This window comes from Myotis myotis, unplaced genomic scaffold, assembly GCF_014108235.1.
Source record: "Myotis myotis isolate mMyoMyo1 unplaced genomic scaffold, mMyoMyo1.p scaffold_m19_p_12, whole genome shotgun sequence".
In the NCBI taxonomy this organism is placed as follows: domain Eukaryota; kingdom Metazoa; phylum Chordata; class Mammalia; order Chiroptera; family Vespertilionidae; genus Myotis; species Myotis myotis.
Genome location: NW_023416316.1, coordinates 4,354,954 through 4,370,666, shown reverse-complemented (window position 1 = coordinate 4,370,666; position 15,713 = coordinate 4,354,954). Strand labels below are relative to the sequence as shown.

Sequence of the window (15,713 nt, the reverse complement as noted above, 5' to 3'; positions counted from 1 at the left end):
ACATGACCCACAATTTCAGTGAGTGGTGCAGAGCAGTGTGGGGTCTGAGCCAGCCTGAGATCAGGGAGGGCTTCTCTGAGGCAGTGGCCTTAATGTGAGACCATCAGGAGGCGTGGGAGGAAGCACGGCAGATAAGGCATCAAAGGGCCGTCCGGAGGGAACTAAGGCAAAGGCCCTGAAGCTTGTGAGCTCCGGTCAATGCAGCTAAAATAAAGCAAACCAGGGTGCGGGGAGCTGGCTGACAGCCCTGTCCCAAGTCACCCAGAGGCCCAACTTCGAAACTAACATCCCAGCACTCCCCCGAAGGTGCAGGGGAGCTAGGGGGATCCACCCAGGGCCGTGGGTACCACCCACCAGGCCTCCTGCGGTAAACACAGGAAGCAAGGGCTTGCCCAGCCCCTCTTTGGAGATGAGCACAGCCAGGCCACCAGCTGGACGCCAGGCCTGTGTCCCCACCCAAAGTCAAGCGGCTTTTTAAGCCCCCAACAGGGTCTCTGCAGAGGGGGTCAGGGGTAGAGAAAACCAGCCACAGAGGCAGTGGGGCTCATACTCCACGCTGCCTGGGAGAGGCATCTCTGCTACTCTGCACAAAAGCCTTATCTGTACTGGGGTGGCCTGCTCCCCAGATCTCTGCTCTGGGGACACATACCCAGAAGCTGGAGGAAGTAATAATGCTGGGAAGCCTGCATTCCCAAGCGCAAGCCCAGGCTGAGGCAGCAAGCACCCCAGCTCTCCACTCTGGGCTCACTGGCTGGGTCTCCAGGAAAAGTGGGAGTGGAGGGAGTTGACCGTTGAGATCAGGGGTCCCTCCCTGCTGCCAGCCCCCGAGGGCAGAAGCCAGCAAACATCTGCTGAGCCACCCGGGCACCGTGCCCTAATTGCTCTTGCGACACAAACTAGGGCCGCCACGTGCCGCCTGGCCAGAGCCTCCTCTCCTGCTGGCGCCCCTCTCCTAGTCGCCAAGCCTCTCCTCTGGGGATGCAGGCTCGTCTGAAGTTTTATAACGTCAGTAATGAGGATAACCGAGTGGCCGCCCACAGAGGACATACTCTGCTCAGGCCAGGCCGCACATTTGCTCAGCTCATCCCCCAAGCAGCCCGAGATGTGGTCACTACTGCTGATCCCATTTCACAGGAGGACACTGAGGCCCAAGAGGCAACATGGCCAGCCAAGGTTACGCAGCAGGTGGGGGAGAACAGAAGCTCACAGCACACGTCCCTCTGCCAGGAACACTGTGCCCCACGCCCCGGATTCAGCTCAAATGCCATCACTTCAGGGAGACTTCCCTGGCCCCAGAGAGATGCCTTCCGTGTCTCTCTCACGGCTCTTTCTCTGTAGGTAGACATGCCCTTGACTTATTGTCTGATTGACACCCGTCTCTCCTGCTAGATGGGGAGGGCCACGTAGTCAGGGACACCACAGTCAGTCTCTGTCCAGGGCACTGCACGGTGCTGGCACACGGGAGGGGCTTGCACAATGTCTGCCTAATGGAAGCATGGACACCGCGGAGGTAAAGGGAGGCGCAGGGTAAGGCGGCAGGTAGGGAACGGTACCTGAGCCGAGAATGGTGGGCCGGATCTTGGGGGGCCTGGACCCTGTCAGGGAGTTGGTGGTGCTGCTGCAACTGGTGCTGGTCCCGCCTCCCTTACACGTCAGCTGCAGGGAGGAATCCTGGCCTGGGATGGAGATGGACTTGGCAGTGGACGGCGGCCTTGGGAGGACAGAGAGGACTATGACTGTGTGCCCCAGTCCTGGGGTCAGCTGAGCCCCCACCCCTCAGCCTGCACCCACACTCACGTCTTGAAGCAGGGGTCTCCAGAGCGCAGGAACATCCCGATGGTGACCTGTGAGACAAGGAGAAGTCAGCCATACCACGTCCACTCACTCAGCCCAGGCGCCTGGACTCCTGGGCCTCCCTGCTCTGGCTTCAGACAGGGCTGAGAGTCTGATCCCGTCTCTGCCCCCTGTTGGCCCTGGGGAAGCCATGCAGAAGGCAGAACTGAGCCTGACATCTGCTTCATGGGATAGAGGAGAGGATGCTGCGAGATGAGGGTCACTTGGCTTAGCACCTGGCTGGGAGCGACTGAGCAGCAAAAGCCAGCTACCACTACTTCAAAACTACAGCCCGACTGGGAGCCGTCACGGTAGGACCGCACAGTCACTCTCCACCCTCAGTGCCCAGGGCTCCGAGTGGGCGCGAGAAGGAAGGAGGCTGGAGAAGCCGGCCCGGTGAGAAGGGGGTTCATAGTCCAACACGGAGGGCAGGGGCTTAGTGAAAGTTTCTTGAGTGAAATAAAGCAAAAACCTGTTAGAAACTTAAGAATTTAACATCCACTTGGGCAAAGATTTTGGCAATGGCCCAAACGAGGCAATGTTTGGGTTCCCAAATCTGGGCTGAGATGGAATGACAGGTGGGAAAGAGGCTCAGATCCCAGCCACCACCAACAAAAAGAAGAAGACCACTGGGTTGAGGAGCTTTTTAAAAAAATTTATGGATTATTTTTTTGGCCACGATAGCAGCCTACAAAGGAGGTGACGGTGCCAGGTTGTAGCGGAGGGAAGAGACCCAGGCTCGGAGGATGCGACTGCTCAAGACCCTGGAGACAGGCTGAGGCCTTGAAGCCAAGGCCACCTGCCCCTCAGGTGCCCTTGATCTGGCCTGAGATGCATGGGCCCACTGGGGCGAGGCTGAAAGCTCCCAGCTCCCACCACAATTAGCCTATATTTTCTCGGTGCCTCCGATTCCCTCTGCACAGGGTCTGGGAGACCCCAGAGCCTCTGCCCACCACTGCTGGCCCAGCTCTGCCCTGGCACCACATGCTCCCACTGGGTCGGCCGGCAGAGGTGCAGTTAGGGCAAGGCTGTTTTCTCAGCCAGGTGGAAGGGCGTGGAGACAAGGAAGAGAGGTGTGCAGGTGGCAGATGCCCAGATAGCTCTGTCCCCAGAGGCCAAGGAGGCAGCTGCTCAGGGGGAGGGAGCTGCCCCGCCACCGGAAGCTTACACGTGGGTCTCTGGAGCAGCCGCCCTCAGCAAGCCAGGTGGAGGGGCGGCAGGTCCTTCCGGTCACGATGCTTCACCTCAGGCTGCCTCATGTCATGTGGGGCAATGGGAGGACCTGACTGGTCTCAGTCCCAGCTCTGCTGTGACCCCGGCTAGTGATCTAACCTGTGCCTCAACTGCTTCCTGTGCAAAACGGGGACTAATAATACACCCCGAACCCCACGGGGCTGTTGTCAGGCATCACAAGACAAGAGGTGGCAGCACTCAGCAAGGCTGGTCTCACCAAACCCTTAAAGAGACTGTTGGGGTCTAGCCCCCGACTATGGATGGGGAAACTGAGGCCGTGGCAGACCCAGGCCTTGGATGGTGGTTTCCTGACCCAGGACCCACATCCTCCCAGTCTCCCTCACTGCTGTCCAGGGGAAGAACCTGTATTTTTAACAACCCTCCAGGGAATCTGGTGAGGAACAGGGCTGCCCGGTCCCAGGGTGAGAGGGGACAGAAGAGGCAGCGGGGCCAGTACCTTGAGGATAGAGTTGTCCTGGCGGGTGTTCTTCGTGTCATACCCCTCCAGCAGGCAGCAGCGCACGGTGGAGCCTGAGCCTGCAAACTCAGCCAGGTTCAAGTCGGCAAAGCCCAGCTGGGAGGGAGAGAGGAGAGGAGACTGTGGGCGGCTGCAGGGAGTGTGGGTGCCGGGCTGGCAGCACAAGGGTTAACTTGGCGAAGGGGGAGAGGCAGGCAAAGCCCCTGGGACACACCACAGCCCAGACTGCCTGTTGCATAACCTGCATCCAAGGACACAGGCCGGGCTGGTGGCTGGGGTTGGCGGCTCCAACGTGGCAGAGCCAGGAGCTCACATCCCTGAGCCACACAAAGCGCCCTTTGTGCTGTGTCCCAGAGTGCACCGGGGCAGCGCCTGAGATGAAAGGACATTGTTGTCTGTGACACAGACACATTGTTCCCCGGGAAACAAGGCTGCGCTGTGGGAGCTGCCAGGACAGCGGGCAGGGGGAGGGAAATCCCGTGGGAACTTGGCGTTGGGATGGTGGGAGGGGGCCCTCTGCAGGGTGCGCAGGAGCCCCTCCTGGAGGCTGGAGTGAGGGTCCTCAGATACAGAGAGAGGAGCAGGGATGGGGAAGGAAGTGGAGAAAGTACGAGAACAGGGTCTGTGAGTTCAGGCCTTTTAGATGGAAGCCAATTCTGACAGACCTGGAGGGGCAACAGAGGCTCAGGTGAGGGGATGCTGGGATTAGAACTTAGGGGACAACCAAACCAACGCGGGCGTTTACTGAGCACCTGCTGCGTGCAAGTCTCTCCTGCAGACTTTGGGGCACGGGTGCCAGAATCAAGGACTAAAATCAAATTCCAGTCCCGCCATCAACTCAGTGAGCCCCATCTTACAGACAAGGAAGCCGGTTCAGAGAGGAAGTGACATGGGCAGGGCCCCAGGAGGCTTAACCAGCACAACCAGCCTGAACGAGGCCTGACCAGCCTCGCGTCTTGCCACCTCTCTGGGCCTCAGTTTCCTCCTCTGTGTCCAGGTGCTGAGCCAGTGTGGACGGCTGATGGGAGAACAGGAAGGGAAGGGCCTGGCAGGTCTGACGCGTGCTAGCGCATGACAAACATTTGCCGGATGGACGTAGGATGCTCCAGCTGTTTTCTGGTAGTTTCTTTCCTGGCTGGGCAGCTGTCCTCACCCACGTGAATCAACAGGAGGAGAAATTTCCACTCTGATGCCTTCCACAGGCCGGTTCTGGCCACGCTGCCCTCTGCCCCTGGAGAGGCACATGAGCGAGCAGCCAGGGCAGAGCGCACAGCCCAGAGCCCAGAGCTTCCTGAGCTCTGGTTGGTGGGAAGGGACACGCCCTGTGCACAGGGTGAGGTGAGGCAAAGGCATTTCCCCTCCGACCTGACTGAGGCCCCCCCCCCCCCCCCCCGCAACATGCTACCTCCCTGGGGAGCCCCAGAGGGTGGGCTGTGAGTCCCCATAGAGAAGGGGCTTTAAGGGCAGAGCAAGCTTATTCAAGACCAGAGGTAACCGTCTTCTCCTGCCTTGCCCAGTGAAAAAGGTTGTAATGTGGGGGCTGAGCTCTGTGGGCGCAGTGAGAACCTAGCAACTACACACATGCAACACGGAGACGGGCTGAGTCACCCGTCGCCCAGCCACACAAAGGGACACCGCTGCTCTTAAAGCAAAAGGGAATTTGTGATGACATGAAAACATGCCCGTGACATATTGGCGAGAAAAGCAGCAGGCTGCAGAATCCACTTAGTGTAGTTAAAACAGGTCCCTTTTGTGTAGTTAAAAGCCACACTGCCTGCACATACACAGGACTCACGTAAGGTGCTCGTTTTACAGTTCTCTGAACTATATCGAACATTTTACTCACTGCTCTGTGTGTGTGATATATTTCATAACATTTTTTTCTTAAAAGGCCTGGAACAGTCCTAAGGAATCCCAATGCTGGGATGGGAGAGGGGCCTGGAGAGGAAGGGGACATAAACTACCCTTTGCACTCTATGGACGTCAGCAAACATATGCTGTGTGTTTGTGAATTGCAAAGACGGTCAATAGAGGATATTTCCAAAAAAAATACATCTCCTGTAGGGCTGAGTGTCTCCTGTTTGGGGCAGAAATGAGGCTGGAGGTTCTTCTGGGAGCTTCTTTCACGCCTGTCCCCCCATCCCATCCCACCAGCCCTTCACACAGTTCCACTCACCTTGGAATAAGTCTTCCCACCTTTCAGCTCCTGCACAGGGAGACAGACATAAGCAGCAGGGTGAGTAGGAAATCCAAGGGACCTCATATGTCTGCCCAGTTCCCCAACCCCCCCAAAAGTGACCGCCAGTGGAGGAGGACAAGAAAAGAAGCAGAGTGACCCATTATCTCTGAGGGGGACAAGCCAGGGGACGGGCTACAGCCACCAGAGCAGTGGCCCACACCCCCAGCCCCGGCCCGAAGCCCAGCCTCACCTTGCGTACCGACACCCGGAAGATGCAGGGGTCCAGCAGGCCAGTGGCCGGGTTGGCGCTCATCTTACACACGAAGGTGAACCGCTTCCGCCACCGCACGCAGTTCTCCTGCACCTCCTCCCTGCGGGCCAGACAGACAGGTGAGCACAGATGCAGGCCAACGCCCAGCGAACCAGGAGGGACCGGACTCGCCCCTAGGGAGGCGATGACGGGAGGGGAAGAGGAAGGAAGGGGCGCTCTCGCTTCTCACTTTGTATCACAAAGTGGCTGCAGTTTCATAGCAAGAATGTGCTTGTGTAAGTGTTGTAAAAACAAAAATATGCCATAAAAAATGAAAGACACAAGGCGGGCGAGGTCAGGCTGGGGGCAGCTGCCCCTCCCTCTGCTCCCAGCGCTGTGCGCCCGCCCCCTTGTTCCGTGGCCTGGGGTGACTCCTTCCACTGCCATTACCTCCCACTGGCCATGTCAAGTGACCCTCCCAGTAGTGTTCCCAGGCTGGACTACCAGTCCATTTTACAGGTGAAGAGATGAGGCTAGGCAAACTGCCCGGTACCACCCAGCCAGGAAGCAGCAGGCCCTAAGCCGGCCCACCTGGCTCCAGAGTCCCCTTCTTCACCACTAGTAACAACAGTGGCAGCTAATGCTCACACAGCACGTCCCATGTGCTTTACAAACCAGGGCCAGCCAGCCATGGTCACGCCAACCCTTCCCAGAGGGCAGCACTAATCCAATCCCACATTCAAAGGAACCAGAACTCTGGGGCGGAGACCCTAGCCCCAGGCCCACAGATGGCAGAGCAGACCAGGGTCTTGAACCCAAGCAGCCTGGCTCAGGCGCCACACATTAAACCCTCACAACCCCAGGTCTAAGACACTACTCGGGGCCCGTAGCTCTCCTGACACTAAGTTGGGGTCTGTCCTTGCAGCCCCCAAGTTCTTCCTGGGCCTGAGGGGCATGACCAAGCCCCAAATTCAGAATCCACTTAAGAGGGAAGCGCTCTGTGCCCTGGGAGTGAGTGGGAGTTGAGGGAAGCAGCTCATCTGAGCCTCTCCCAGCTGCTGCGGGGGCCCTGGCAGGAGCTGGGGGCGGCGGCGGCGGCACTTGTCAAGAGATGAGCTCTGCACCCCTGTGCAGCATCCCCGCGTCCCCCACAGCCTGTCTGGCAGAACCTGTGCGCAGGAAGGAAGGGGCCGGCAGGAGAGACATTATCTCCAGGCTCATCCCACCTCACAGGAGTGGCCCAGCGGACAGCCGACAGCGAGGAAGTGACCGCGCCACACCCCAGACCTGAGGAGTCGGGTGACTTGCCAGGCTGGGGCCCGAGGGTGGAGGGTCGGCACAGGATGCGCATCTCCTGAACACTGCAACCTTGGCAGGCAGGCTGTATGCCACCCCCTTCTGCAGCTGAGGGCACTGAGGCAACAACAGACCGCCCAGATCACATCCCCAGTGACTGACAAAGCAGGATTCAAACCCAGGACAGTCCGACTGCAGAGCCATGAGCCACACCTGGGTTCATAGGCCACGGAGCCGGGAAAGTCTGGCAGGGGACTGGGCCCTGCAGTGGACTTACAGACCAACATTTGACAGTGATGACTCATTGTCACCCGGAGAGGGGGAGGGGAGTTAGGGAAGGTGACTGGCTGCAGGGAGGTGATATTCAAGCTCAGACCCAACTGCAGAATGAGGAGGAGCCAGTGGGGAGACAGTTCCAGGCGAAGGGAAGAGACTGCGTGAGAAGCAGACGTGCTGTAGGTCTCCTTGGCTGATGCAAGCCTCTGAGCAGAGCCTCTGTGAGGAGCTCCCTGCTGGCTCCACAAGGCATTGAGGATGTGACCAAGGCTTGTCCCACATCCTGCCAGGTCTGTGACAAGGGGCAACAGGACTCAGGGCAAGCTGTCTTGGGAGCACAGCCCTCACTCTCTGTGCAACTCGGGCTGGGGCTCGACCTCTCCACCCTCACTAGTAAAACAGGTGCACCAGCCACTCACTCATGGGCACCTGGGAGCGAGCATTCAGTGATGCGAGCCCTGCAAGGATCTGGGGGGGGGGGGCGGGGGGGGGCGTGCCGTCAATGAGATGTGTCTTATCTGATGAAGACACTCGGGGTCTAGAGAGACTCAGGCACCAGAATGCTCCAACCTGGTGAGGAGGGTGAACTCCAGCAACCTCCCACAGCCCCAAGACTGGGACAAACAGAAAAGGTCAGGGCTAGAGATGAGGGAAGAAGGAAAAGCCCCCAACTCCCAACAGACATGGGCATGAGCCCTCAGGAAGCAGGTGCCACAAGGGAAGCAGGAGCCCTGGGCTGGGGCATCAGCCATGCCAGCTGCACTCACTCATTCACTCATCAAATAACAGCTCCAGTTCTGTGCCTGTGCCTGTTCTATGCACTGGCCCTACAGCGGTGACCAGCTTACACTCTAGTGGGAACAGAAAGGTGAGGATCAAACAAATGAGAAAAATACATGGTAGTAGAAAGGAAGAACTAAAATGATCTCTACTGGCAGCTGACTTGGTCTTGTATGTAGAAAATCCTAAGGAATTCACTAAAAACCATTAGTACAAGAGTTCAGCAAGATTGCAGGATACAAGATCAATATAAAAAAATCTACTATTTCTATGTACTAGCAAATATCCACAATAAAATGAAGAATATTTTATTTAAAAAGAATAAAATATGTAGGTATAAATTTAACAATAGAAGTATAAAACATATACTTTGGAAAATTATAACACATTGTTGAAAAAAATTCAAGATCTAAATAGGGATTTGTATCTTCTTGGTGAAAAACTGAAAGCTTTTCCTCTAAATCAGGAATAAGGTAAGGATGTCCACTCTCATCAATCTTAACATAGTTCTGGAAGTCCTAGCCAGAGCAATCAGGCAAGAGGAAGAAATAAAAGGCATCCATATTGGGAAGGAAGAAGTAAAAGTGTCACTTTTTACAGATGTCATGATCCTGTATATAGAAAACCCTAAAGACTCAACCAAAAAACTATTAGAAACAATAAACAAATACAGTAAAGTTGCAGGATGCAAAATCAATGTACAAAAATCCACTGTATTCCTATATACTAACAATTAACAAAAAGAATAAAATACCTAGAAATAAACTTAACAAAGGATGTGAAAGACCTGTATACTAAAAACAACAAAGCATTATTAGAAGAGATTGGAAAAGACACAATAAAATGGAAAAATATTCCATGTTCATAGATTGGAAGAATCAACATTGTTAAAATGGCCATATTACCCAAAGAAATATTCAGATTTAATGTAATTCCCATCAAAATCTGAATGTCATTTCTTAAAGAAATAGAACAAAAAACTGTCAGATTGTATGGAACCACAGAAGACCCCAAATAGCCAAAACAATCCTGAGAAAAAAGAACAAAGCTGGAGTTTTCACATTATCTCACTTCAAATTATACTACAGAGCAATGATAATTAAAACTGCATGGTACTGGCAGAAGAACAGACACACAGACCTTTAATAAAACAGAACTGAGAGCCCAGAAAGAAAACCACAGGTATATAGGCAAATATTTTTTGACGAAGGATCCAAAAACACACAATGGAGAAAAGAAAGACTCTTCAATAAATGGTGCTGGGAAAATTGAAAAGCCATGTGCGAAAGAATAACTGTAATCTAGTACAAAAATTAATTCAAAATGAATCAAAGACCTAAATATAAGATCTGAAACAATAAATTACATAGAAGAAAACATAGATACTAAACTTATGGACCTTGGTCGTAGAGAACATTTTATGAATTTGACCCCATGACCCCAAAGACAAGGGAAGTAAAGGCAAAAATAAATGAATGGGACGATAGCAACACCAAACAATCCAGTTAAATAATAGACAGGGGACCTGCATAGCCACCTCTCCCAAGAAGACATACAAACGGCCATCAGATATGGGAAAAGATGTTCAACTTCACTAGCCATTAGGAAAATGCAAATCAAAACTATGATCTACCACCTCACACCTGTTCGAAGGCTACAATCAACAAGACAGGTAGTAAGTGTTGGAGAGGCTGTGGAGAAAAAGAAACCCTCCTTCGCTGCTGGTGGGAACGTAAACTGGTGCAACCACCATGGAAAACAGTATGGCGGTTTCTCAAGGATGGAATATTGCCACTGCAACAACATGAATGGGCCTTGAGAATATTATGCTAAGTGAAATAAGTCAGTCAGAAAAAGCTAAGGACAATCTGAATTCACTCATATGTGGGATATAAAACTGAAACTCAAAGACACAGACAGACATCAGTATGGTGGCTACCAGAAGGAGGGGGGGTGGTAGTAAAGGGCACCAAAAAAACCTAAATAAATGAAAAGACATCCTGCGATCATGGATCAAAAGGTTTAATACTAATTGTTAAGACAATAATACTCCCAAGTTGATTTAAAAATTTGACACAATCATTATAAAAATCTGAACTGACAAGCTGATCCTAAACATTGGAAAATCAAAGGACCAGAATAGTTAAAACAATGTTGAAAAAGCAGAACATAATTAAGGAATTCACATGTCTGGACTGCGAAACTTTTACAAAGCAACAATAATTAAGACAGTGTGGCTGTGGCATAAGGATAGATACACAGGTCGATAGGATAGAACTGAAAGTCCGAAAATAAACCTTCACATTTATGGCCAACTGATTTTCAACTAGGGTGCCCGTGGGGGGGGAAGTCTTTTGCTGGGACAACTGGATATCACATGCAAAAGAACAAAGTAGGACCCCTTTCTCAGACCACATAAAATAATTAACTCCAAGTGAATCAAAGACCTATGTTTAAGAGCTAAAACTATAAAATTCTTAGACAAAAACACAGGAGTAATGCTTTGTGATGTGGGCTTAGGCAATGGTTTCTCCGATATGACATCAAAAGTACAAGTGACAAAAGAAAGATACAAACGTGTTGAACTTCATCAAAATTAAAAATGTTTGTGATTCGCGCTAACCGGTTTGGCTCAGCGGATAGAGCGTCGGCCTGCGGACTGAAGGGTCCCAGGTTTGATTCAGGTCAAGGGCATGTACCTTGGTTGCGGGCACATCCCCAGTAGGGAGTGTGCAGGAGGCAGCTGATCGATGTTTCTCTCTCATCCATGTTTCTATCTATCCCTCTCCCTTCCTCTCTGTAAAAAAATTAATAAAATATATTTTTTAAAAAATGCTTGTGATTCAAAGAACAGCATCAAGAAAGTGAAAAGACAACCTACAATATGAAGGAAAATATTTGCAAATCACATGTGTGATAAAGGACTTGTAACTAAAATATATAAAGAGGACTTACAACTCAATAAAAAGACAAAAACCAAATTAAAAATGGGCAAATGATCAGAATAGACATTTCTCTGAAGATGCCATACAAATGGCCAATAAGCACATGAGAAGGTGCCCAGTATCATTAGTCATCAGGGAAACACAAATCAAAACTATAATGAGCTACCACTTCACACCCACTAGGACGGCTATAATCAACAGATAATAACAAGTGAAGTGCTAGCAAGAGTGTAAGCAGCTGGAACCCTCAGACGCTGCTGGTAGGAATGTAAAGTGGTGTAACCACTTTGGAAAACAGTCTGGCAGTTCCTCAAAAGGTTAAATATAGAGTTACCATGTGACCTGGCAATTTTACTCCTAGGTATCTATCCAAGAGAAATGAAAACCTACGTCCACGCCCTAACTGGTTTGGCTCAGTGGATAGAGCATTGGCTTGCAGACTGAAAGGTCCCAGGTTCGATTCCAGTCAAGGGCATGTACCTTGGTTGCGGGCACATCCCCAGTAGGGAGTGTGCAGGAGGCAGCTGATCAATGTTTCTCTCTCATTGATGTTTCTAACTCTCTATCCCTCTCCCTTCTTCTCTGTAAAAAAAAAAAATCAATTAAAAAAAAAATATATATATATAAAAGAATTGAATCTGAAACCTTAAAAAAATAAAAAAATAAAAGAAAACCTACATCCACATAAAAACTTGTACATGAATGTTCACAGCAGCATTATTCATAATAGCCAAAAAGTAAAAGCAACCCGAATGTCCATCAACTGATTAATGGATTATGTATTGGAATCTTATTCCGTAATAAAAATCGCTTTACATGCTACAATGTGGATTAGCCTTGAAAACATTATGCTAAGTGAAAGAAGCCAGTCATAATGAACTGCATATTGTATGATTCCATTTAATGAAATGTCCAGAATAGGGAAATCCATGAGATAGAAAGTAGACTGGTGACTGCTGGGGGTTGGGGCAATAGGGAGAAAATGGGGAATAACTGCTTAATGGGTATGGGGTTTCTTTTTGGGGTGATGAAATGTTCTGAAATTGACTGTGCTGATGGTCACACAACTCTGAATATACTAAAAATCACTAACTTGCCCATTTTAATGGGTGGACTGTGTGGCACATGAATTACATCTTTAAAAAAAAAAAAAACTGATACAAAAAACCCCCGCCCACATGGTAAGTCAGATAAAGAGAGAAAAATAGAGAAGACAGGTCAGGGAAGGGGTGGTGGGGAGGGAGGGCTGGGTAGAGATGAGAAGGTGGGGGCTGCTACTTCCGGTGGGTAGTTGGGGAAAGCCCTTACGGCAGTGACTTCTAAGCGAGGCCCGGAGTGAAAGGAGGCTGAGGGCTAAGAAAAACTGGGGAAGAGCTGTCCAGAAGCGTGAACTTCGAGTGCAAAGGCGCCGAGGTAGACACATGCTTGGCAAGAGGAAGAGCAGCTCAGAGGCCAGCAGCTAAAGGGACTGGGGAGGAGAACAGACGGGATGAGGCCGGCAAGGGAGCGGGGGCCAGGCCCTCCGGGGCCATGGTGAGGACTGAATCATATTCCGACAGCGGCCCTGTCTTGCCACTATGGAGTCTGGCTTTAGGCCCGAGCAGCCCTGGTGGAGTGGGTGGAAGGGCAAAGAGTGGAAACACGTCCTAAGCAGCCAAAGGCCCCCGTTTAAAAGGGGGGAAGCTGGGGACTACGGCTCCCACGCGGACCCTCAGATCTCCTCCCACCCCCTCTGCTGGACCCAGTCCAGGAGTTGGACGCAGTTGCTGGAGACCCGGGAGGAAGCTCACAACGCTGGGCGTGTTGAAACACCCAGAGGAATTAGGATTAGTGTCTGGAACAAAAACTGATATCAAATTGTGGGCTCTCTCCCTTCCCCTTTGTGAGTCTGCCAAGGGAACACCCAGCCAGGAAGCCTGGGCCCCCTAGTGATTCCTGGCAGGCCCGGCCAGAGAAAGGCACGTGGAGCCCTCCCAGGCTCAGGTAACAGGCGTCTTCCGTCTTCCCGGGCAGGGCTCACAGGATCAGGTGCTGGGCCTCCCTCTTATATCCTCGGGGCTGAAACACACTAGTAAATGCCACCACTCCCAAGGGAAGACGCTCCCAGCCTTGCCTGGGCCTACCCCAGCAGGTCACAGCAAGGGCAACATACATACCCCAGTAGTGGCCATTTCCCAAGGGCCTACTGTGTGCCATCTGGAACTCTTCAACACTGAAAGCTGGGTGTTATCATGGTTCACTTTACAGACGGGGAAAGTGAGGCTTGGGAAGGCTGAGTCACTCAGAGCTGTGAGCAGTGTGGTCTCAACCCAGGCCCATCTGTGAGCCAGAGATGGCACAGCCAGGACTCAACCCTGCAGCCTCCCCCAGGGCCCCCCTGGAGAGAGGGAGCTGAGCACCCCCAGTGAGGTGGCACGGGGTCCCAGGCACAAGACAGGGATAATGAGGAGGGATTGGGGGGGGGGGGGGTGGTAGATGTTCATAAAAAAAGGCAGGCACGAGGATATCAAGCAATTGGCCATGAGCCCAGGGTGGGAGCTGGCCAGGCCAGGTTTGAGGAAATCTCAGAGACTCAATTCTCTAAAAAACCTTTTATTAAGCACTTACTAAGTGCCAGGCACTGCTGAAGGCCCTAAAACATAAACAGTAAACACAACAGACAGAAAGTCCTGCCTTCAAGGGGCTTATAGTCTGGCAGTGGGTAAGAGAGAGATAAAATGAGGCAAACACATCAGATGGTGGTAAGTGCTATTAAGGAAAAGGAATGGGGAAGGAGGCAGGCAGTGTCCAGGTGTAGGTTGAACGAGGAAGAGATGGTCAGGGGATTAATGGGAAGGTGACATCTGAGCAAAGAGCTGGAGGAGGTGAGAGTGGCCTGTGCAGATAATTTCGAAGAGTGCTCCAGGCATGAGGAACAAAAAGTGCAAAGGCCCTGAGGTGAGAATGTCCGTGCTGTGCTTAAGAAAGCGCAAGGAGGCCAGTGTGGCTGGAGCAGAGTGAGTGAGGGGGAGAATGGTGGGAAGTGAGGTTGGGAAGGGAATCTTGGCCCCAAACTTACAAAGGGGCCTTATGGGAGGTGCTCGCAACCCGGGCGTCCACATGTGCACAGGCAGGTAAGGAAGAAAAGAGAAAAAATGAGGATCTAGTGGGGGAGGAGTATTGGACCCTTTTCTTTTTGAACTGGAAGTATCAGCTGTGACTTTTTCTTAAAGCATGCCTGGGGGGAAATCAACTCCTCTTGGAGTCCTCTGATTGCAATGAGGTCAGAGGCCAAAAAGCCACGGAGGGAACTGACTCCCAGAGCAGCAGAGACCCTCGGAAGCAGCACAAGGTTAAGTTGGGGTGAGGGGGCTCAGGGCCATTGTTTTCATTTCTGTCCAAAAACTGTTTCTGTAAGTGAAATTTAAGTTAAAAAATGAAAAAAGGTTGTGAGGTTAGAAGGGCTGGTCAAAAGCAAAAGGAATTTGAACCTCCACCTACCTGAGTCAAGGACTGGGCCCACCCTCGCCCTGCCCTCTGGGCAGCACCGGATTCCCCCTGGGGAAGAGATGAAGGAAGCCCCGACACTCCCTAGCCTTCAGCTCCGGGCTGCCTGCCAGGGGCAGGTAATTACAGAGCCTGGGTGTTCAGGGCAGCTTCAGGGGAGTCTCGTTTTTAGCTTTAAGATATACAATTAGACGTCCAAATACCAGAGAGGCAGGGTGAGCCCTCCACCCACCCACCGCAGCCCACGGTGGCCATCACAGTGGCAGAATTCAGCTATTTCTAGGTTGTCCTGGAATAGAGCAGAGCACCCCACCAGACCAGTGTCCTCAGGCCAGAACTCCCTGCAGCTCCATGGCCCCAGACCAGGGCCTCCATTCCGCTTCCACAAACACTGTGGGCACTGGCTCCATCATGCAGGTGACAAGGGTCAGCAGAGTGGGAACCACCTCCTGGCCACGGGCTGCCACGCCCCTACAAATCCTGGCAGACGGATCATTCAGGGCCCCTCCCTGGAGATCACATGGGAGCAAAGGCTCAGCGTGGCAAGCAGTGGTCAGGAGAAGGGAACCCAGTGGGGCAGCCCAGGAAACAGCCACAGGAGGCCCCACAGCCACACTTGGCACCCTACCTTCCCCGCTGCCGGCTAAGTCCTCATCTGCATGTCTGCCTAGTCATCAATGCTTGCCCAGCACAGAGCCTGGCCTGGCAGGGCTAAAGGCCTAAAGCAGTGGTTCTCAACCTTCCGAATGCGGCGACCCTTTAATACAGTTCCTCATGTTGTGGTGACCCCCAATTTCATTGTTACAAATTGAACATAATTAAAGCATAGTGATTAATCACAAAAACAATATGTAATTATGTATGTGTTTTTCGATGGTCTTAGGCGACCCCTGTGAAAGGGTCGTTCGACCCCCAAAGGGGTCGCGACCCACAGGTTGCGAACCGCTGGTCTAAAGC

The 15,713-nt window shown here is 52.2% G+C and overlaps 1 protein-coding gene across 1 annotated transcript in view; it reads right to left on the bottom strand.

Annotated features, from left to right (window-relative positions):
• FAM102A (family with sequence similarity 102 member A) overlaps positions 1-15,713 on the bottom strand; it is a 34,893-nt gene that overhangs the window by 4,721 nt on the left and 14,459 nt on the right. The window contains exons 2-6 of the mRNA XM_036329552.1: positions 5,974-6,094; positions 5,721-5,750; positions 3,524-3,640; positions 1,798-1,844; positions 1,554-1,711 (exon numbers count right to left, since the gene is read on the bottom strand). Of these exons, the coding sequence (XP_036185445.1) occupies positions 1,554-1,711; positions 1,798-1,844; positions 3,524-3,640; positions 5,721-5,750; positions 5,974-6,094 (473 nt within the window). The remainder of the gene's footprint in view (positions 1-1,553; positions 1,712-1,797; positions 1,845-3,523; positions 3,641-5,720; positions 5,751-5,973; positions 6,095-15,713) is intronic.